Genomic DNA, 22,472 nt, shown 5'->3' on the forward strand with positions numbered 1-22,472 from the left:
TCTCAGCTATGAAGATACCACCTCAGAACATGATCATCCCAACAGATTACGAAATAGTGAAGTCTTCGGATCGCGTGGGTGCTGCTAATCCGTCCCTGCGCACCAGATCCGGTCAAGACGAAGACGACGCGAGGTTTTCGCGTACGTTCAAAAGAGTGGGGGAGATGGTGAGGGAGAGCATCAAGTCTGGCCAAGAAACTGCGTCCCACATAGGCGAAATAGCACACGACGCCAGAAATATCCTCAACTCAGCCAGACACTCAGCTCCTAGATTAATAATTCCCTATTCGCAGATCCCAGCTGTTCAAAGAAGACCTCCCAGCAAGGCCATTTTGATAACTCCCAAAATAGTAGATTTGGTGAACGAGCGTACGGCGAAGAAACCTGCTGACACGGGAACCAATTTTGTGCGCATGGGACACATCATGGACGCCATCGGGTTCTCCAAGCCCAACTCCAAAAGCCTGGACTTGCAAAAAATCATCTTCGAGCCTCGGAGAGTCAGCCAAGCGCGAGTCGACGAAAGACTGGCCGAGCTTTACAGCCGATTCAGGGATACCGACAATGATGATGTTGATACTGTTGGTGAAGCTCTTAGTACTCTGGAAGACGCGAAGATTTCAGTGGGGGCCAAGAACTTGCGAGACTTTCTCGTCAAAATGAAGAACGAACTGACCTCGATGGTGCGCAGCAGTCCCGACGAACACAAGAGGAAGAAATCGAAGAGCAAGAAGAAGAAGAAGAAGCAAGAGACGAAAGAGATGGGGAGGTTCATCGAAACGTTGTTTGACGGAAGCACGAATGAGACTGTCGGGAGTGGACTGTTTCTTTCGCCAGAGCTGCTGCACCCGTTTATGGGGAGAGCTTCGGAAAACGAGTTGCGGGATTTTTTGAGGGACAACGGGGACGACGTGAAAGACTTGCAGAAGCAGAATCAAGCTCCCAAGGATCACTACGGCGGGGCAAATCATGGAGATCATGACAATCCTGATTTAGGTTATGTTCTGGGGGCCATCAATCCTCTGATGCTTGAAAGAATGTACAATCAAACTGTTAAGGTCAAGGCTGATGCGACTGACCCTGATGTCATCTTCCAGAAGCCTTCTGAAGTAGAGGGTAACGGAACAGTTGGGACCTCGATGGCTGTGAGTGGAGCCATGCTGAAGCCTTTCATGGGGATGCAACCCCAAGCAGTTGAGAAGTTTCTGGACACTTACAACAGAGAGCCCAATGAAGATTACGTCGAAACAGAAGATTAGTTTTTAGTTTGGTTTTTTATTACTATATTTCTATTTATACATTTGTATTGGTTTTTATGTATTTTAATTGTGATGAGATGAAGGTTAATTATGTGAATCTGATGCTGTTGGGGCGACGACTTTGGTACCGGTACTGGGACGGTCTTTGTCGGTACGGGTAGGGAGCTGTAAAAATAATTTAATAAAAAGTTTGAGGTGTATTACTGGTTGCAGAGTTAGCAGAAAGTGAAAATTAGTAGGAGGTAGAAGAATCATACTTATCATCTCCCCAAGAGGTGTGCCAATGGTTTGGCGAGCCTATTGAATTCCCTATTTAATTGCCTAACTATTCTTTGGGGGTTAAAGTCAGACAGGTCGTGCACGAATTCCCCAAAAATCGGGTTGTAAGCCACTAGATACTGACCGGGTCTGTTGTAGGGTCTGTTGTAGTTATCTGGAACAACGGCATCGTGATCCTCGTGTACTGGTTTCTCGTCGTTATAGATAATATCGTCGGGGTCCTGCACGTCAGGTTTGGGGGTTGTCACGATGGGGGCGCTAGTTACGCTAGAAACGGGCGGACGGTTCGAAGGTCTGTTGTCGAAGATGCCACTAAAAAGACCATTCTCAAACAAAGAACTGATGCCTTCACCATTGAAAAGACCTCCCTGAGGCAGCAACGACCCCAAACCTTCGCCGTTGAAGATGCCGCCCTGGGGCAACAAAGACCCCAAACCCGGTCCGTCAGAAAATATACCTTGAAACTGCGACTGGACAAAGTTGATGGGGCCGTTGCCACCGAACAAACCGCCGCCTTGTTGGCTGCCCCCGGAGGGTCGGTTCCCCACTAAAACCACAAGGAGAGTAATGGGAAACGTGCGGAAATATCCAGACTCACCGTTTTGCAGTATGCTGGATAGGATGGGCTTTTGGGAGCCGCTATCTCCATAAGATCCGCCGCCCCCGTGTTGCCCGTTTCCGCCACCCCCTCCACAGTTGATGTTGTAGTTGTAGTTATAGTTTACGTCGACGTATGACAGCGACCAGTCGAAGAAAGTGCGCCCTTGGGGGTCGCTCCGACCTCGACCGCGACAAGGGCGGCGTTTGTGGATCCGGGCCTCGGCGTCGTCATACAGGGCTTTGTCGTTTGGGGGAATGGCAAGAACTAGTTTGGTTATCAAGAGGGCGATCAAGAACTGAAGGAGAGAATGAAGGACAAAATATTTTGGCGAAAAAAAATTTGTACTTACGGTTTTTTGGAACATTTGGGACAAAGCTGGGTCTCGCTGGTGTTTGAGAGGAAATGGAGGTTATTACCACTTTCCGCGAGGTCGCAACATAGAATGAAGAAAGCATCTCGCGAGCCAAAAGTGAGAGTCTTATTGGATTACATAAAAATTATGTCATGAGTTTGCCATGCACAAGACGATGCCCTTAAGCTGCTTGATTTACCGGATTTCGAAAAAATGTTGTCGCTTGGTGCAACAGGGAATCCCCGAGTTTGACACATCCTGGTCAGCTGACAGAAGACAAAGTTCGATCAAAATGTTTGAAACGTTGGTCAAAATTGTTCCAAATTTTTCAATTTAAGAGCCCTAGTCGCACCTATTTGTTATTAATCGAACAATGCTCCGCGAGTTTAACAAACCACAACAGGTGAAAAGTATGTCAATCCCACGCTATTATTTTTTCGGCATCTTCCCACTGACTTTTCCTAATTTGCAAATCCTTGCATAACATTGTCGGTTTCCTGAAAATCCATTCGAACACTTAATGATCGAATTTCGCGGGGAATTAATTTTTATTAAGCAATTTGACCCAAAAAGCCGCAATAAAAATCGTCTCTAAGCGGTCTATTTATTTGTAATTTCGGAATTTACCATCAGAAAAAATTCGAGTGTCGGAATTTAGTAGTTCGACACGATCGGCACTAACAACTCTCTTGCCATCATAATAAAATAAACATAAAACGTAAATAAAAATAGTCATAACTTGACCGCTGATTGGTAAACAAGACAGCCGACTGTGTACTTCCGGTAGGTAGTGAGTAGTGAACCAATCCGAGAAGGGAGGAGGCGTGAGGTGTTGACAAAAATCGACGCCTTTCAATTTTTTTTATTAAATACGGGGACCTAGTCACTAGTTTGCTTACAAAAGCGGCACCTAAAGTGCGATCACACTGTCGTTTTACTTCTTGTAGTAGCTGTAGTACCCGTAACAGCCTGGTCTGTACATGCCCACACAGTTGGTGCCGTAGCCGCCGTAGTAGTTACCGTAGCCGCTGCCCCCGTAGAGTCCCCCTCCGTAGAGTCCACCCCCGTAGAGCCCGCTTCCGTAGCTTCCGTAGTAGCCGGGCCTGTAGCTCATGTAGCTGCTGTAGGGCCTGTACATGCTCCCCGAGTAGCCGTAGTACGGCCTGTACATGCTCCCGTAGCCGAAGCCGTTGTATCCGAAGCCTCCCAAAGGACGGTAGGAGCTGTATCCGCCGTAGTACATCGGACTGTAGGAGCTGTACATACCGGAGTACATAGGACTGTAGGAGGTGGAGGAGTACCCCGAGGAGTGTCCCTGGCTGTACGATCCGTACGACGACGACGTTTCCGAACTCATGAGATCAGAGTAGCCGAGGCCTCCTAGACCTCCTAGCATGTAGGCGTCGGCTGAGAAGACGGCAGCGGCACATATCAAAAGGACGATCTAAGGATACAAACACGATTAGTCCTGGAACCGCGTTGGTTGCGACGCGAGTCTTGATTCGGTACCATTGGTACTTACGGAAACACGCATGACGTCGCACTAGTGGCACTAAATGAAAATCGTGGAGGATTATCGGGATTGCTGTTATATAGTGAGATGGTCGAACTTAACCTTGCCGTCTTCTCCCACCTGTCAAGTTCAGTCCTTAAGTCGATGACATGACCAATGAAACTGAGACTTTTTTTCTTGTAAACATCGCGCCTGACCAGCTTCATTACTGTGCCGTTTTTACGAGATTGTAATATTCCGATATGAAGCGGCCATGTGTGTTATGATGCATAAATATTTATGTACACATGTAAACGTAATATTTTACTGGGAGAAATGAAAATTTGAAATTCTTGCACGTTCAAGTGAACAATTTTTTTGAAAAATTCATTTGCTACTTTCAAATTTGCTCTGAGAGGGTGTGGAGAACGCGATTATGTCATTGAAAGGCTGGTTACTACGAGATAAATTGTAATTACTGTGTTAAATGACTCAAGCTGCAATTACCGAAGGAGATCAGAAAACAGATACTCAATTGTTTTCAGCTACTCTTGTTCAATCAGTATTTGTTTATTTGTTGTTTCCTACATTTTTCCTATTAACGTTTTTGAGTGGTTTTTGCAAAAAATGAAAACTATGAAATATACAAAAATAATAATGTAATCTAGATGTTAGGAGCGTCCAGGTTAAGACATTTGCATTTATTGATCAAGCAGAGATCGTAAACTGCATGCAAATAGGTTACGAAATATGTTTTTCAAAATATGTCTGAAGATAACTGCAATCAGGAAGAAAAACATCGATGCGCTAACCCATGAATACGAACTGTTTAAAAAAGAGCAATGACCTCTAATTTATTGGACCAACTCTCTATGCTCATTTACAAACACGAGATGCATTCTTTGCGTGTTCTTAAGAAAAAAGAAATAAAATGAAACACAAATCGTGACTGCAAGTGAGACATAATTTGAATTTTCGCGCCACCAGGGAAAGAGACCTCTAGCGGAGTCAGAAAGTGGAATTTTGAAACAATCAAGTGTCCAGATAATTTTTCTCGTTAATTTCGTTACAAATTTAGTTTGTTTTCCCAAAAATGTTGTGAAAGTGTAATGTAAGGTCCTTTTGAAACCGTTCCCCGCTCAACATGTTGTCCACTATCGAAAACGAAATGTTTCCAATGTAAGTAACCTCATTTTGAAATTTTACTTTATGTATTCCCAGAATTTTGCGAAAAAATTAGAATTCAGCGACCAGTACGCCGTACAGGTTAAACATTCGGAATATAAAAGGAGTAAATCACCAGATAATAATGAGAATACCTAAGTAAAGTTGCAACAACATTAAATTTTAATAAATAAATTAAGTGCAAATCTAGTAGGTAGTCAGGGCCAATAAGGAAGAAAAAAAAAAATAGAATAATTCCTTCATCATACTTAATTTTCTTTCATTTTCTCATTTCCTATTTGCAATATTACTATTAGGTAGTCCATTTTATCGATTTCTATCATTTCATCGATATATTTTCACAATTTACTCGCTTTTGGACATTTTTGGCTCATCCCTTATTTGTTCTTTTAGATCTAATTTACATCATTACACGTTTTCTACTGTGTTCCCTCTTTCTACATTCAGGACCATTTCATTTTCGTCTATTTTTTTCTTTTTAACATTTATTAATTTTTTTGTTGCATTTCATACCAGTCTTTATTCCTTTGAATAGTTTCTCGATGTTTTATTAATATTTGTGACAATATCTTTGCCTTATATGTAGCTATTTATGTTGGTTAAATAAATAGCCTTACGTTTTTAGTTTGTTTACAATAAAATTACTTTTTACGGAAAACTTTCGTTAAGGAGGAACTAGACAAAAGAGTAGCATTTAAATTGCAACTATCGGTTTTGTTGTTAATTAATCTTTAAACCATTTTTTCAGTCATTTTAACTTACTACACCTATTGTTCATTTGTTATTTACTATCACGTTACTTAAAGATTGTAATTTTTTGATTTTTTTTATGTTGCCATTTGTCTGTTTGCTTTATTTTTCGTTTTTTTTTAAGTTGTCCATTCGCTTAGATTCCTTGCCCCACTTTTGTATTGAAGGGTAGGGTTTACCTGATGAAAATTTCATAATTCGTGTATATTGGGTTGCATTGTTTGAAATGAAATAAACGGCTTTTCAGTTGGCCCCATACTTTTTTTTTTGTTAATTTCGAATTAGGTTTTAGTGTTACAGCTTCCTACATAGTCCTCAAATTGCAATTTATTTTATTGTTATTTATAATGAAATCGAAAAAAGAAAAGTATGGGGCTCTAGAGGAAAGACGTATCTTTCAAATAAAAAAAGGACCTTGCCTTTATCTGTTGTGGTTTTTCGACCATTTCAAATCAGGTAAATCCCACTCCTTAACTTCTTGTTTGCAGTATCTATAAAGTTATTTTCCATTTTAAAAGAACACATTCAATTTTGTTATTTATATAATAAATAATGTAGGAATTTGCAAGGATAGAAGGTGTCCCGATAGGCACTCTAAGCAATAAAGGTGCAAGAAGTTTTCGGTTTACATTCATAATGTTATTACACGTTTTTGCGGCTGTTCATGTATTTTTCCCTAGTTTTTCCATTTAATTTTTTTTTTTTTTTGATCTCTAAAAGAGATATTTTTGAAAGGAAGTAATTTAAAGGAAAATGAAGGATAGGTACTGATTGAAATTAAATATATTTTTTTTAATAAAGCTGTTTTTGAAGTAGGCCAATTATCCTTTTTATTTTATTTTGTCACTCTTGGATCATACACTAAAGTAGCATTTTTTAACAAAAATTAATTACGAACGCACCTGACTACAAAAAAAATTAGCGAGTTTATACGACTAGGCAGTACAGTTTTTACCCAAATATTATCTGGTTTTTGTATTTTCATCTTATGTATGTTTTGCGTTTAAAAAGTGAGATATTGGTAATTTTGTTGCTTCATTTAATACATCAGTCAAGTGGAAAATTAACAACAATAACTATACAATGCAATGATAGGTATTGTGCTATTTTCAATTTAGTTGAATCTGAGACTACTTGAACGCAAAATGATAAAATTTCGGATTCTTTCGGAATGACAAAATATCGTTGTCTAGTTATTGCAGTGACTGATTTTTCAATCAAAACGATAATAGGTGAGTGTGATTTTCTTAGAAACCACAGTTATCCAGATTTTATACTTTTCAAGTTTCTTGTTATCCTTATTTCCTTATCTTTCTGCGTTTAACACAAAACACAACCATCAGATTGTTTTGTTTTCCTGAATTAATTCAACTTTGTTCTGCTTTCTCTTGTATCATTCCGTTTTATCTTACTTATTGCGCCTCATATAATATGACAGAACACTTGGCATACGTAGAGTAATCTCATTCTTGTTGCTAATACACACCTCACTAATAAATAATTAAAAAGCAATGGACAATGATTCATCACGTGTTTATCCAAATTGTTTCCAACCGATTCCTCATAGCAAACAAATGGACGAATTAAAATACGTCATAAAAGAAGTGCGTTCAAGTGGTGTTAATTAAATATTTCAATTAGTAGATAACAGAATGTTTCCTTTGTCTTTTCTCTTGAAACATTGAAATGGAGCAAAACATAAACGCAATTTAGAAATATTAACAGTCACTCCAGAAATTTTAAGCCCACCAAGGTATGTACAACATCCATGTCAAGAAGATGTTATTGTGGTTTAAATCGAGTTTTCGGAAACGGATGTAAAAGTTAAAATGGGACAATTCCCACACTGAGTTATGCAAATGTTGGGAATGTGACAACTTTGCTGAGCCATTACGCCATCGACCTACATAACAATCCAGATTCGCCGTCAAAAATAAACTTTACTTAATAATTTATCGGAATTTTGTTTGTTCTTGTTCACAAATGGGAATTATCTCTGTTTAAAAGTGCACTGCGTTTAAATAAACGTCATGTCCCCACGTGTATAATGGGTTGCCTACCCATCATTTGGAAGTAAACTATTTAAATCCTGTCACAACCTGTCACTGCCAACATAACCTAAATAAACAAATTTTGAAAGTAACGTACAAAGATGTTGTTCAAAGTGCTGGAAACGATGTTGGTGTATGTGTTAGTGTACGCTTTGGCTTTCGACGACATCTTTGTCGACGGTAACAACTCTCTCGACATGATAGAAAAGGGCCGGACTCAGTTCCAGGTATTTATCACACCTAACCTCACACACGACCGTTGTTTCTAACCACCCCCGAAGCTTCTCAGAGAGAAAGGCAACCTCCCCCGGTACGGCAGTTGCTGGAAAGGGGCGCTCGACCACGTCGAGGACGGCTGCAAAAACCTGTCGGAAGACACGCAGAGCGACATGGCTCTCCACATCACAAATTGTTTTTTAGAAATGTCCGGTCACGAAACGTACAATTGTGAGTTAGACAAAAAACCGAATTTGCGGGGTATCTGTATTAGTAGCATGTCGGATCGGGCGTTCAATGTTTACACAGAGTTCTACACGCACGTGCAGAACATCTGTTGGTTTCTGAGGGGGCAAATCTGGCACGAGACCATATCAGAAAGTAGTTTCAAAGTGGGGAAACAGTTGGAGGTTTCGGCCAAAAACCAGGAGGAGTTGTTGGGGGCCCAGAGAGAGAGCATGGAAGTGCAGAGGAAGATTCTGCAACACGAGAAGCGTCTCGAGGAGGTCCTGGGGGACTTGTATCTGTCGGCGAGGGCGCATCAAGAAGTTTTGAGCGTTCTGACCAGGAGCGTCGCCAAGTTCCAAACTTGGGTTATCGGCGAGGTCTCGTGGCTTGATTCGGTGATTTTCTATGTAGTCGCGGTTTTATTTATTTTTATCTTTACTTCGCTGAAGCGGACCGCGAATGCGCGGTTGCCACTTCTGCTTCTTTTATTTGCCAATTTTCTCGTCGAGCGTTTTATTTGCTTCTTTTTTATCACAGAAGATTCTCTGATTGACACTAAATTGTTGTATCAAGATATCTACTCTTACGTTTGGTACAGCCGCGATCTTTTTATTTTATCGATCATTTTATACTTAGTTTATTGTTCGTACAATTACAAGGACATCATTCTCGAAAATAACAAGTTCCTGCACTCTATTAGTAAACAAAATTCAAAAATCTTGGAGATGTTGCACTCCATCATTAATAATAATAATAATGAGCAAAATTCCCCGAAAAGTGACACTTTCAGCTTTGTCAATGAAAGTTTATATTGTAATGGATTTGCGAAAAAACTTAATATTGATTTAGACGAAAGTAGCACCTCCACTTACACCGAGACGATTAAGGGAAGGAAAACTTACTTGTCACGGACTCATCTACCTCTGAACGATCGATACGGTAGTCGATATAATTTACGTAGTAGTAAGCAAAATACGCCTGAATTGAATTAATTGTGGATATGATGTGCCACACTGTATATATAAATTTGATGTACATACGTAAGAATAATGTAGGCAAAACTATTCGGAATTTAAATGTTAAGTTGTAATTTCTCGAATTGAAAACTCTACGTTAATTGAGTAAACTTTGCATAGGGAATGTTTTAGTGAAGCTAAGTAAAACAATTTTTTTAAATTATATTAAGTAATTTAAACATTTCTTGTTGACAAGGCTGTGCTTAATGAAGGTCATGTCTGTGATAGAATATGACAGTTTGACAGTAATAGAAAAATATTTTCAGATTTGTAGGCACCATGAAAAAGACATTAAGATAAAATTATCTTAATACCAATATTGAATATGATATTTCTATTACATATTGACACTGACTGATGTAAAACAAAATAATTTTTGTTTCTTGTTGTGATCAACGTACGCGGGTCATAATAAGAAATAAGACTGAAGCGTAATAATTCTATAATCTGTTTCAAAATAAAAAATTCACCAACACTGAATTGTACCTTGAAAATACAAGCGACAACTTCGCTAATTTTTGTTTTTAGTGTTTTTGCAAGTGCCAAAAAAAAAATGGGGTTATGAAAGAAAATTGTTGACAGTCGTTTCGGTTCCTGTTTTTTTTTTTTTTTTGAAACAGATTATAGTAACAATTTAATGTAATGTGAATTTTTAATTTAATGGACCGTTTGAATGCGTACAATTTTTAATTTTGACAGTTCCAAATAGGCTAATTATCAGTTTACGTAAAGATAGTGTCGGGTGTTTTTTAAAGTTTCACCTCGAAGTTGGCGTTGAAGAGTCGATTATGAACGCACCACTCGTCAGTCTGCACCGTAAAAACACAAACAACGCAAAAAGTGAGGTGATCGATCGTGATCGTAACTTGTGGTGCGCTCACAATCGACTCTTCAACGCCAACTTCCAGGCGCAATTTAAAAAAACACTCGATACTAAAATTTAAAAAAATACGAAGTGCCGCATTCAAAGTGCAATGTTGGACTACTGCTCAAGCGCCTTTAACAAAAAAAAAAAAATTTATTGTAAGCTTAACAATTACCCATTTTTGTTCTGTAATTATTTATAATTTCGTTTACAGCGATTTGTGTGAACAATAAAACAGTGATAATAACAACGTATTTATTTGAAAAAGTAATAAAAAATCAGGCCCTCAGTTTAGCCAACTGTGCTTCTATTTCATCATCAGTGAGGCCAGTACTGGCTTTGGAATTTTCTCCAATCCTTCCTTTTTCGGGTAACGGTGCTCCCGCCATCTTTCCGCTTATTTCAATACCTATTTCATCCAATACTTGAGTGATGATGTTATCACTCTCCTCTTCATCACCCGATTCAGCCAAGATATCATCCAAGGACTCATTTACTAAAAATATGGAAATTTTAGATTTTTTATCACGCGAAAACTGAAACTTACTCATTTCATCTGTCATTTCCATTTTCATAGATTCTTTAGAGAAGGAATTGATGGTGGCTGCTATTTGTTCAGGTTTCATTATTCGATTCATATCTGACATAGTTTTCCCAGCTACTCCCATCGCATTTGCAAGTTTGACGTTAGCCCCCATGGCTTTATTCTGCGCAGATATCCCCCGCACTTTACTGTCAGCGATGTACGATCTGTTCTTCTGTTTACGCAACTGTACCAGTTGTTTCGCTAATAACCTACATCCTTCATGATTACCTTGTTTTGCCAACTTTTTAATCTCCAACTCCTACAGTTATAATTGAAGTGATGTAATTAATATTCTACTATAGTTTTTACCAATTTTTTTTCATCCCTGTCGAGTTCTCGGCGGTCTCTTTCCAAATCTCGGCCTACTTTTCTTAACTGCCGATCCACTTGGCGCTGTTCCTCTTTAAAGGAAAATTGTCAAAAATTCACTTAATACGTTCGTTTAAGTTACCTTTGGGATCCGGTTTTGAAAAGAAGTTAAACATTTTTGGACGATTACTGTTATTATTGATTATGAGTCATTGCTAAATCTGACAGTTGTTTAAATAGTCAATTGATTGCTAAAAAGTTAGGTTCAGTGCGCGTCATTTTCGTCGGTAAGACAGCGACCTGTAGAGTGTGTGGTTAGAGTTACGATTTTTTTGGAGCAGGTGGTGCTTGGTTGATCGATTGTGTTTAAAATTAATAACCGTTAGAGAAACGTGGAAATGTTGATGATTTGAATTTTCTAAGATTAGAATGAAACAATTATTTAATTAACCGAGAGTTTTGAGAGAAATAAATCATGTCGTAACTTGGTCCAGTCGTTGTTGTCTTCAGTGACGGTCGACAATATTTTTTGTTACAGATGGAAAATTTATATCGATGTTGGTGAAGAAACAATGAAATTTAATAACCGGCACGTACTAGTCTAATTTTCGAGTTTAATGGGACGTGAAACCTTTTTAAAATTTGTACATTTTTTGATTATCGCATTGTTTCATTTTATGATTTGTCATCATTCCAGTATTGTTCAGATCCGTGCCGCCAAAATGAGAATTAATAACGCGTTGAAGACGTGTCGGTTTTTTCCGGACAAGAAACATGACGAAAACAGCTTGCGTAAAGTAATAAAAGTCTCGTATAAAAGTGGGGTTTCGTCGTGGAAACTCGTATACAATCTCGTGGGGAGGTTCCGAATTATTTGTGTCCCGGGGGGTGTGCACCATTAACCAAACCGCCAAGATTCTCCCTATAAGTCATCGCAGGGGGTGTGACAGAGCACGTTTCTTTACAGGAAGAACGGTCAGAGGCCCAGCTTTTAAATCAAAAGCGGTTTGATTTTTATTCTATTAGAGTCGTGTACCAGATCCATACAAAGTCACCCTACGAGTATAAATCAAGAAAAAGTGTCACGAAATTTGCAGTAGCCTCCGGTTACGCCCCACAAAAAGTCATCAATATTCCACAAAGAACTCGACTGACTGATTTTAAGAGGATCCGCAAACATCTGCCAAGAATTACAAGGACTCGAATTGCCGTTTTTCGAGAATCGTCATGAATTTAAACGTTTGTGTGGAAATCGTCCCACAACAGGAAGGAATTTTAATAACAGTGGAATTACATTAAGCTGGTTTATTTTCGGCGGATTTAGACTTCTCATCACTTTGGCGTTTCTTTAGCTTTTTGAAGATAGTTGTGAAAACTTTCCAAAATTCAATTTAATTATTTGTTGAATTATTCTTCCGTTAAAAACTTTGATTCTATCAAAACACCTTAAAAATTTGTACAATTAAGGGAGAAATAGGTAATAAAAACAAATTTATTTAAGAGTCAGCTATCTGAAGTAAATAGCAAACATGGTTCTGTTGTTTCTTAATTTTTCTTGTCATTTTGTATACTGTTTTGATTTCTTTTTTTTTGTATACAGGGTGTCGCAAAATTAACGTATTCCAAGTAGGGGGTCTTGTAGGAAAAAATCTCAGAAATCTCGAAAAAATAAAATAAAAAATATAGGGGGGCTCTTTACAAAGATCCATGGGTCGGAAGGTTCAAACTTTTCATCATGTTTTCTTCAAATAAAAAATATAAATGGTTGACATTCATTTTCAAATATGGTGAGGATGATTATGTAAAATATTAAAATATAAATGAAGACATTTCTTGCAAAAACAGGGAAGTACAACATAGCTAGAATATTAATCAGGTAGTTTTGAACAAAAATTGGCAACTTTGATATTTTTTTCAAAGTGACAGCATTTTTTTTTAAACATTTTTACTTAGCAACAGGATGTCCCCTACTAAGCCCCGAACTCGGAATACGATAATTTTAAGACACGCTGTATTTGACATTAACACGATGTCCTTTATAAATCTAAAACAAAATTACTGGAAAACGTCTTTCATTGTGCTAATTGTAAGCAAGATATCTTTTAGTGGTAAAAAAAAACACTGTTGAAATCAGAACCGTTGCCAGAAGGAATTTGTAAAATAAATAACAATTTTTTTTGAGGATTAACGAAGGCGAACTTTTTTCTTATATGAATAAAAAACTATATTGTATTATCCTTTTCAAATTAACACTTCCGTATATACAAAGTGGGTACTGAAAACTAAACCGATGTACATATACTGATATGTGACACTTAACCTAGGTTTTTCCAAAATGACAGAACAGGTCTAATTGATTGGCAGAGGAACATGCCATATGGCTTTTTCGGTTATACATATTTGCTACCCAGAAGGGGCTTAGAATTTTAAATGACAAGTTTCACAGGTCTATTACTCAAAACGCAAAAATTAAAAATTCATGAGGGTTTCAAAATTAAAAATTCTTAGGGTAAAGTACAGCTATATTACGTGTCCCCCCTGCAAATTAATTTGACCTGTGCTGGTGTTTTTCGAAAAATTTTACTTGAGTGTCACGTAACACGCCTATTTTGTCTTCCGTGGTTCACTCTGTATAGCAAAACTTTAATATGAAAATTACTGAAAAATGTCTAATGAATGATCCTCTACGAAGATTTTCTTTGTCTTTGAGAGGGTTGTCAACCACGTGCGAGAAGCTGCGGGCACATCAGCCACAAACTCGAAAAATCGTTTCCAATACGATGACAATTATTTGAGCGAAGAGAAAGAATTTTAATGCCAACCACACGCGAGCCTTTGTGATTTTAATCATCCCGAGCTGAGTGATGACCATCATTCCGATTTTATGGTACCCAGTAAAGCGTTGTACAAAAAGAAGTCTTTAAATGGATGTCGCTTGAAGTTTCACCGATAAATCACCTTCAAAAAATTTGAAAAGGCTTCGTTCTACATTTATTACCATTTTTATTCCGGAACATTAACTTCTTCTCATTTTTTCCTCCTTAATCTTTTGCTCCGACCGAACGCCTTGAACTTGGATTAGTCGCGTACGTAACAAAGCGACCTTTTCATTAAAAAACCCGTCGAGCACTTTACTTTCGAAACCGAAACGTGTGGGCGTTCAAATTACACAAGAAGGTCCATCATCGAAGTGGTTCTGTCTGAAAGCATCACCATCGACGACCTCTTGAACCTGAGGATGGTACCGTGTTGAGAAAGGGTGCGTCCGAACAGCCATGATTTATACGTCTATTGTAATGTCAATTGAAACTCGCGACGTCGCGTTTCGACCGGAATCAGGACGTTCTTCAGCGACGGTTGTTGGTGATGGCAACGGTGAGTTGAAAAATCGACAATTAGAGATATTGTAGCGACGGATAATGTTCCGATGACTGTTCGATGTTAGATTGAGAGTCTGTGCTTGTACCGGCGGGTATTCTTGTAATCATCTACATCTTCGGATCGCCGGGATCGAGACGGCTTCGAGACCGATGGTGAAGAATCGAAGTGGGCGGTGAGTTCTGATGATATCGGCCATTAGAGGTGTTAATGCGTTTATTAATGGTTTTATTACCGAATATACAGATGAAGAGATCGAAGGTGTGATAAAAATGGAGAAATAAGAGTTCGTGGAATTATGAAATGATGATTGATGATGTAAAGAAAAATCAAACGTTAATTCAATGATCGCTAATTTGGACAATTTGTTTAACATACTGTTTGCATTCCAATACATTTTTTTTTGTTTTAATTTTTACAGTAAAAATACTAAGGTAAATGGTATTATATTTTTATGTAGGCAGATGTACAGTTTGTATCAAAATATTAGTGTTTTATATAAAGATGCACGTTTTAAACATAAAATAAAATTTATTGGGAGCAGATGAACGAGATTATTTTTACTGTCATCTAACTTAAAACTATAGCATAGTAAAAACAAAAGTTCATAATATTTATTTGACCTGACCTGACCTGATCTGTGTCTTCCGGAGAAACCACCCAGATTTAGCTCTAATACAAAATTAAGTTAAGAAATGAAAACTGGAAAAAAGAGGAAGTATAATACCTACACTCTTCAATTAGTGTATTATAATGATGGCTATTGTTCAAGAGGATGAAGATTCCAACACGAGCCGTAGACGAGTGGTGGAATCGTCCGAGTAAATAATAGCCATTATAGACTATACTTTCTCCTCGACTATACCAAGAAAAAACAATCTTTGAAAATTGAATTTTATTTGATTTTTAATATTTGACAATAAAAATTGTGTCTCGTTTAGCGGTTGCTACGCGATGCGCGACTCAAAACGCATCCGATTGGCGATCTGCCGTTGCAGAATGAAAATACGAGGGATGTGATTGGCCAACAGCCGTGAATTTCACTATATTCTAACACGGGGCGTGGAATTGATATAATTGTTTCATTTAATATCAAACAAGAATGCATTCATCCTTTAATAGTCGTGGAGAATATATATATATTGAGGGAGAGAAATGCATGATTTTTCCTAAGGTGCAGTTTGTAGCCAGAGGGCGAAGCCCGAGGGCTACAAAGCACCGAGGGAAAAATGAGCATTCTCTCCAGAAGTATATATACTATTTTTTTCACGGTAGGGAGTAGAAATAGCACAAAAATCTCAAATTTTAAGAATAAAAAAATGATGACAAATGAGTTGTCATCTTTCGATGAATTTAATGGAATTAGTAGTTGCCTTGACAACACAATTAGATTTTTGTCACAACAGTCAAAAAAAATGAAAACTCCCATTAGATTTTTGTCACAACTGTCAAAAAAATGAAAACTCCCTAGGGAGAAAATGCTCTACTTCTGTCACGATGTTGACATCCGAAAAGTTGATTTCTACTCCCGATCGTGAAAAAAAAACGTTATGTTTTCATTTTCCATTTTCCTCTTGCAGAGCATGAAAAACAAATGTTTTGCCATTGGATTTTTTTTTAGTTTTTGAAAAATTATGGTTAGGTAAGCAGTTGCATAAAGTTTTTAATTTTCATTTTTTAAGAAATGAGCACATTTATTGAGATTTATGTCATCACACGCTTTTCAACCAGCCCATGTGTTCCCATGTGAAGGATCTTGTTTATACTGAAGGAAGAACATATTTATGTATTAATTTTTAATTTTTTTTATTTTTATTTCAATGGAATACTAGTTTTTTATTTAATGAATAATTACAAAATGAAGGACGATCATGAAACTGGGTAATTAGTCTCATTATCATTTGCTACCAGTTTTTCATTTTATTTACTGCTTTCGACTAAACAGAAACACAAAAGACCCAAATACGATTAAAGAGTTTCGTATTGCAGAGATTTAGAGATTTCCGTCCTATTGTTTGGTATTATATGTTTCTTTTTATTCTACAAATCAGCTTAGAACCCTCCTCGACAATTTGTGCCAAGGGTAGCTAATCTTCTGTTATTAACTACCCGTGCCACTTGATTTCTTTTTTTAAATTGAACTCAAACGTCTGGAGTCTTGATCCTATAAGCTTTTTACATGAACGTAACTCTTCGATCACGCTGGATCAACGAGTAATATTGTCTTACATCTTACAATAGCGCACTTACGTAACGGAAATTTGAGAGATTACGTAAAACAGACCCATCACATCCAGACGAATAAATATCTCGAATAAAAAAAACAAAACAAGAGATTCTGCATTTGTTATGGGCCACGAATTCCAAATGACACCGGCCAGATGCGTTTATTTTTATCAAAACCGGATTATAAATATTATACAACAAGACGGAGTTGATTCAGTTTGGCTCAGCAGAGCGCATTCGAAGAACTCGTTCTGGCCCACCCTTAATGAAACCATTCACCATTTTCGCGAAAGTGCAACTAGTGGCTCGTTCGGTTCCCATTACGAGTTCGACGTCGACAATGCCCCATTATTAGAATCCAACACATGCCCTTCGTTTGTGAAGGCACCCATAACTAAAGCATTGCTGCATGGTCTTTGTTGGCGATTTCCAGGGTATCGGACACACAAAAGAAGCCGCAACCAAAGTCACCGACCGAACCGATACATCTTACTCCCGTCGATCCCCAAGACGTTCCCTCCATTGTCGAAATGATTTTTAAAGACCGTCCTAGACCACAGATGGTGTGTAATTTTTAATTCGGCCCGGTAGGAAACTGTGGAGGGCAGCTACGATCACGACGCCTCTTAATTCGTTTCTTATTTAGCTCTGAGCGGAAGATGCTCCGGATTTGATTTTAAATTCAACACTCGCCATCACGAACTGCACGATTTTATATGCAGCGAGAAAGAGAACGCGGAGATATTTAAAGAGCCGAAGAAACCATCCGTACACGTAACCGTTGACGTGAATCGTCCGTAATAAATTATTCCCATTTCTAATTCTCAACACTTCAGGTGCTCGGCCAGTTCGTTAAAAAGCGTTATTAAATTTGTGACGTGAGCTTGCCCCTCGCGAGCTTCGGCTTCCCCTGACGGCGCCATCGTTTCTACAGCGGCGAAATCGAATGGGGACGCGGGGACGATCCCCCACTCCTCGCGTCCCCTTACGTAATTGGCCAATTTCATTACGATTAGTTGAGGTAATTGTGGCAATTACCGAGTTGAGCTTTTGTGCTGACCTATGGGAAAAGTGGACGGTGTGCCGCAATTATTTTCGAATGAAATGCACAAAAAAGTGAAACAAATTACTGGAGGGCCCGGAGACGGAATTAATCAAGATTCCATCAACTTCACAAGGTGGCCTCCAGGTCTCCGGTGATAGATGTCGTTTCACACGAATTTGTCGGGATGAGTCGATGTTTATGAGTTGGAGGGTGGTCTGTTTGAATTGTCCCTTTACCTGGGGGTTGTGCCGGTGCAAAACAAACACTTCCAAGGAAGGCCGACTTTGCAACGAACCGAAAGCTTGATTCAAAAAAACAATGCAATGATTAATCGATCAAGCTGCGCTTAACATATGTTTTCAGACTGAGAGGGGCAGCATGTGGCGCAGATAATTTATCGTTTCGTACACGTGAACAATCAATTACAATAATTTTTACTTTCACATAAAAATTCACGTGGCTCCGAAATCGGTTTAATTAACTCGTCGTACGTCGCAATCGTGGTGCTCAGTTTTACGGCCGAAGTATTCCCGACTAATCGATAATTAAAAGTTAATGAACGCCGGTTTATCGTTGGTTGCGTCTTCAAGGAGAACGTCAAATATTTTTAATAATTGGCGATTTGATAAAACTCTCATGTTCGTGTTGAAATGTCAAGGGTTTCGGAACATCTCGTGAAAGTTGTGTTAATTCAATTTAATTCTCTTTTATTGGGAGTGTGGGCCACCATTATAGTGCGTGTATCCGACGGGGCCAATTAAAAATGAATTTTAGTGTGACGCCATTTGACAATCACAGCTCACAACAATGGTTTAAGGCGACTGATTGGACTATTATGACGGGTGTTGAAATAATCCAGACGAATATCGTTTACTCTTAAATTTTACAGATCGATAAAAGTGATATTAGTAATAAATTTGGTGGAAGGTCGTGCCAATTAAAAGTTATGACATCCTATTTTGCAACGTGTTGAAACAGTTGGCGCGAGATTCCAATTAAATATTAAAATTTTCTGTTTTTCCAATTGTGTAAGTACATAGGTATTTTGTTTCGGGTTTGTAATGTTGCCCAAAGAAAGTATGAAGTGAATGACTAAATATTTTACTTTGCGAGATAATACGCAACAATTTCAGAATTTTATTACAGACACAAATCTTACAATTAGGATTCCACATATTTTCTACGTGGTTTAAATCAGGAGACTGTGAAGGCCAACTCACAACATCTATTTACTTTTCTCTGTTGTAAATTACTGATTTGGATCGTTATCTTGCTGGAATCTTTTTCCCAACCTTTTGGAATCCAGTCACTTGCGGATCAAACTGAAGTAGATCTTTACGTTTCACTAAAATGTAGTAACCAAATAATTTACGTTCCACTAATCTTCTTTTAATTGTTCTTGAATTCAATGTTACCGCCCCAGACGATTCTAATTTCTCAAAGAGATCCCAAGATGTATTTTAATTATAGATCAAATTTTTGTTGCTTAAAAAATACACGTGAGAAGAATTAAAAAATCAGTTTGACTCATTTTTAGACTGATGTCATTTTCGCAAAATAGTTTTATGAAATCGAAAATTGTCTGACTGTTTTTGGATTACCAAAAGAAACATTTACAGCATCGGTTATTACGATGTGTGGGAGCGAGTATCATTGTGTTGAAAGAGGGAAGCATAGAGTAACTAGACATTTAAATTATCTCGAAGAAAGACTAACGATCTGCTAAATAATCAGATAATCAGAAAATTATAACTCTGAAGCTCGTTATTTAAATGTGCACTTAATAAAGATGATTTTTAAATTTTAGCATTCTGTGGACCAACTGTTACGCTTCTGGTCTGAAAATTGTATTTAGGTATAAATTTGTGTTTTTTAATTCCTTTGTAATTTTTTTCAACTGGATTGGTCAACAGGTGTAAACCCATTTGCAGACCAACAAAAAAAAGATAGAAGGAAAGTAAATACAAATGTAAGTAGCAAATTGTTATTTTAAATCAGCAACTAAAAAAATACTGCTTAATGATTTGAAACAATTTCGGAAAAGTTAAGTAACACAAAATTACTGCTATCGCAAAAAAAATTGGTACCTTACATAACAATTTTTTTGAGAAAATGACAATTGATAATTCAAAAATTTAATTTAATTTGTAAGGTAAACATTTTTTTTTCTATGGGTTTAGTTAAAATCGAAGGTTTATTTTAATGGAACAAACAATTTAGAACATTTGCGGCAGAGAATTCGCGCTGAAATGGAACAAATAAGCCCTGACATTATTGAGCGCAGTGTACAAAGTGTCGGCAAGTGCTAAATGGTTGGCAGGAGGCAGTTTCAACATTGCTTTGAATGTTATTGGTAACCTTAGATGTTTTTTTAAGGCCAATTAAAATTTTTACAATAAAAATTAAATTAAATTTTTGGAGTAAAATTTGTCATTTTCTCAAAAAAATTGTTATGTAAGGTATGAATTTTTTTTCATTCATCGTTTAGGTAGTGGGAAGGCCTATCAGAAAAAGAAGAATAAAGTGGGGGTTGCCATTTAAAAAAATTATTGATGACGTCATAACTAGGAGATGAGAAGCTGTCAACACAAGTAAAGAATTGAAGAATATGTATTTTCTAAAAACAAAGTTGACCTCTTCGAGGATTTTTCTCAGAAATTAATACTTACAGTCTTATCGAATTTATTCCGAACTTTACGAACGCACTTTATATTTCTTCTAGTTATTGCTGCTAGATTTGCATTTCAGATGTTTTCAGCGAAAAGCTGGAATTTTAATAGATATTGAAAAATATTTCCTTCTACGGGTGTTCAATTAAATGTCCCGTCAAAGTTGGCGTTGAAGACTCGATTGTGAACGCACCACGGATCACGGATCACTGATCATCTGTTTAAATCTAACCTTACTTTTTGCGTTGTTTGTGTTTTTACTCTGCAGATTGACGAGTGGTGCGTTCACAATCGACTCTTCAATGCCAACTTTGACGGGAAATTTAAATGAACACCCGATACTTTCCCACGTTGGAAATTGAGTCTGTGGCAGCAATGTATTATGCGGGAACCCTCTTTTTATATATTGACTGCTAATAAAATAAACTAAATATTTAGAAAATCTTCCTTTTTAAGGGTGGAAATATGTATCTGATAGGTTGGCGACCACACATTGTTTGCATTTTGTATTGTAAAATCTCGGAGAGTGGTCCTTACAAAATAATTGTTTGTGCCTGTTGTGTTTTATCAAAAAGAACCGAGCATTTATAGTCGTTGTGTTGTGGCTTTCTCACTTACAGTTAGAGTTTTCAAACCATGTGCTCGAGCCTTAAGCCGCCGTCTCATAATAGGCTCATCTCCGATTGGCATTCATGTTAAAGATCACCGCAATCAACTTAAGAGGCCGTACATAATTAAATAGGATGATACGTTACAAAACAGCGCCGGCTTTGATTGAACGGGGCGGCAATACCAGATATGTGGGGGGGTACCCCAGGAGGGCGAGACCACCCGACGTGTAAAGAAATCACCATTATCTGGTCCGATTCTGTGCGACCATGACTCGAATGTGACGCTCTACGTCGTATTGTACGTCAAACGTACCGTGTCCAAATAAAATATATCACGTACACTACAATTTCGGATAGTTTTCGGCTCCGCCGCATCATAATTATACACCTGGAACCGAATCGGAGTGCTCCAGGTCCGTATCGGTCCAAGCAAGCTGGATAACATGTGCGTTTTACAACCCCCTTTTGTTTAGAGGGGTTTCGATAATGGCCGAGTCATTTCCTGGCGTGATTTAATGGTTTATTTTAATTACAACCCTTCTAGGAATAGACGGGCCGCAATAAAATCGGCATAAACGAGACGCGAGACACCAATGCGGATCTTTTATACGGCACGTTCTTACAAGTCATTGTGGTTCGATTTTTATGGGTCCATTAATTCCCCATAACTCATTTCCGATGATAATTCTATTTAAATTCTTTTTGAGTGACCAATTTGAGCTTTGTTAGGTCACAGTATTATTGTCCGGCCGGGAGAGAAATCGGGCGTAGGGGGGAAGCACTATGTGGAATTGTGCACGCTAATTTGCGATGATGTATCTATCAGGATAAATTGCTTTCGTTTATGATTAGATGATATCGTAAGAATTTATTAATTCCAACACGACAGTTCAAACGAACGATCACGCCAATGCGTTTTAACAAATCCTTCGAGCTCTTTTGTTGAATTTCAAACAAATTATTTTTATAAACTGCCCTGATTTGAGCGTGATGATCTTGACGTGTCGCGTGACGATTTTAGCGTGTCGCGTGACGATTTTAGCGTGTCGCGTGACGATTTTAGCGTGTCGCTAAATTAATTAGGAACACTGATCATGTGTTTTTGATGATGGGGATTTTATTCTAAATCTTGCTTTGCAGGTATTTTTCATTTCTGTTTAAAACGAAATTTTACTTCACTTTTTTATAGTGCTTAATAACTCTAAAGTACAGATAATTGCCGTTGTTCTTTATTGACAAATTGCGGTTTTTCACTTTTGGGGTAAATCAAGAATTTGGGCCTATAACCAAATGTTTCCTAAGTCCATTTTGAGAAGATGAACTGAACAGGATATTTTTGAGTGTTTAACAATTT

The 22,472-nt window shown here is 37.8% G+C and overlaps 4 protein-coding genes across 6 annotated transcripts; 1 reads left to right on the forward strand and 3 right to left on the reverse strand.

The window, feature by feature from the left end:
- Positions 1 to 1,242: 1,242 nt before the first annotated feature.
- On the reverse strand, positions 1,243 to 3,191 carry LOC138139211 (uncharacterized). 2 transcript variants are annotated; one of them, XM_069059417.1, is made up of 4 exons: positions 2,489 to 3,191; positions 2,137 to 2,434; positions 1,663 to 2,085; positions 1,243 to 1,424 (listed from the first exon to the last, which is right to left on the reverse strand). In XM_069059417.1, the coding sequence occupies exons 1-4, from the start codon at positions 2,501 to 2,503 to the stop codon at positions 1,348 to 1,350; spliced, it is 813 nt and encodes a 270-aa protein (XP_068915518.1). In that variant the 5' UTR covers positions 2,504 to 3,191; the 3' UTR covers positions 1,243 to 1,347. The 2 variants fall into 2 exon arrangements, with proteins under 2 accessions (XP_068915518.1, XP_068915517.1); XM_069059416.1 differs by having other exon boundaries at positions 1,280 to 1,424; positions 1,517 to 2,085.
- A 147-nt stretch (positions 3,192 to 3,338) lies between these two features.
- On the reverse strand, positions 3,339 to 4,170 carry LOC138139215 (keratin-associated protein 19-1-like). Of its 2 annotated transcripts, none has more exons than XM_069059420.1 (2): positions 4,014 to 4,170; positions 3,339 to 3,935 (listed from the first exon to the last, which is right to left on the reverse strand). In XM_069059420.1, exons 1-2 carry the CDS (start codon positions 4,023 to 4,025, stop codon positions 3,426 to 3,428), a joined length of 522 nt encoding a protein of 173 aa, XP_068915521.1. In that variant the 5' UTR covers positions 4,026 to 4,170; the 3' UTR covers positions 3,339 to 3,425. The 2 variants fall into 2 exon arrangements, with proteins under 2 accessions (XP_068915521.1, XP_068915522.1); XM_069059421.1 differs by having other exon boundaries at positions 4,001 to 4,135.
- Positions 4,171 to 7,965: 3,795 nt separating this feature from the next.
- LOC138139207 (uncharacterized) lies at positions 7,966 to 10,544 on the forward strand. The gene is made up of 2 exons (XM_069059412.1): positions 7,966 to 8,196; positions 8,251 to 10,544. Exons 1-2 carry the CDS (start codon positions 8,071 to 8,073, stop codon positions 9,403 to 9,405), a joined length of 1,281 nt encoding a protein of 426 aa, XP_068915513.1. The 5' UTR covers positions 7,966 to 8,070; the 3' UTR covers positions 9,406 to 10,544.
- On the reverse strand, positions 10,536 to 11,492 carry CHMP2B (Charged multivesicular body protein 2b). The gene is made up of 4 exons (XM_069059419.1): positions 11,332 to 11,492; positions 11,190 to 11,281; positions 10,842 to 11,139; positions 10,536 to 10,790 (listed from the first exon to the last, which is right to left on the reverse strand). The coding sequence occupies exons 1-4, from the start codon at positions 11,363 to 11,365 to the stop codon at positions 10,573 to 10,575; spliced, it is 642 nt and encodes a 213-aa protein (XP_068915520.1). The 5' UTR covers positions 11,366 to 11,492; the 3' UTR covers positions 10,536 to 10,572.
- Between the last annotated feature and the right edge of the window lie 10,980 nt (positions 11,493 to 22,472).

This window comes from Tenebrio molitor, chromosome 9 (assembly GCF_963966145.1).
Source record: "Tenebrio molitor chromosome 9, icTenMoli1.1, whole genome shotgun sequence".
In the NCBI taxonomy this organism is placed as follows: domain Eukaryota; kingdom Metazoa; phylum Arthropoda; class Insecta; order Coleoptera; family Tenebrionidae; genus Tenebrio; species Tenebrio molitor.

Coding starts and splice junctions, on each gene's coding strand:
- LOC138139211 (XM_069059416.1), bottom strand. Junction 2,086..2,136: donor ATCCAGCATACTGCAAAACG/GTGAGTCTGGAT, acceptor TTGTGGTTTTAG/TGGGGAACCGACCCTCCGGG.
- LOC138139207 (XM_069059412.1), top strand. CDS start 8,071: ATGTTGTTCAAAGTGCTGGAAACGATGTTGGTGTATGTGTTAGTGTAC. Junction 8,197..8,250: donor AGGGCCGGACTCAGTTCCAG/GTATTTATCACA, acceptor CCACCCCCGAAG/CTTCTCAGAGAGAAAGGCAA.
- CHMP2B (XM_069059419.1), bottom strand. CDS start 11,365: ATGTTTAACTTCTTTTCAAAACCGGATCCCAAAG. Junction 11,140..11,189: donor ACAGGGATGAAAAAAAATTG/GTAAAAACTATA, acceptor TTATAACTGTAG/GAGTTGGAGATTAAAAAGTT. Junction 10,791..10,841: donor GGAAATGACAGATGAAATGA/GTAAGTTTCAGT, acceptor CCATATTTTTAG/TAAATGAGTCCTTGGATGAT.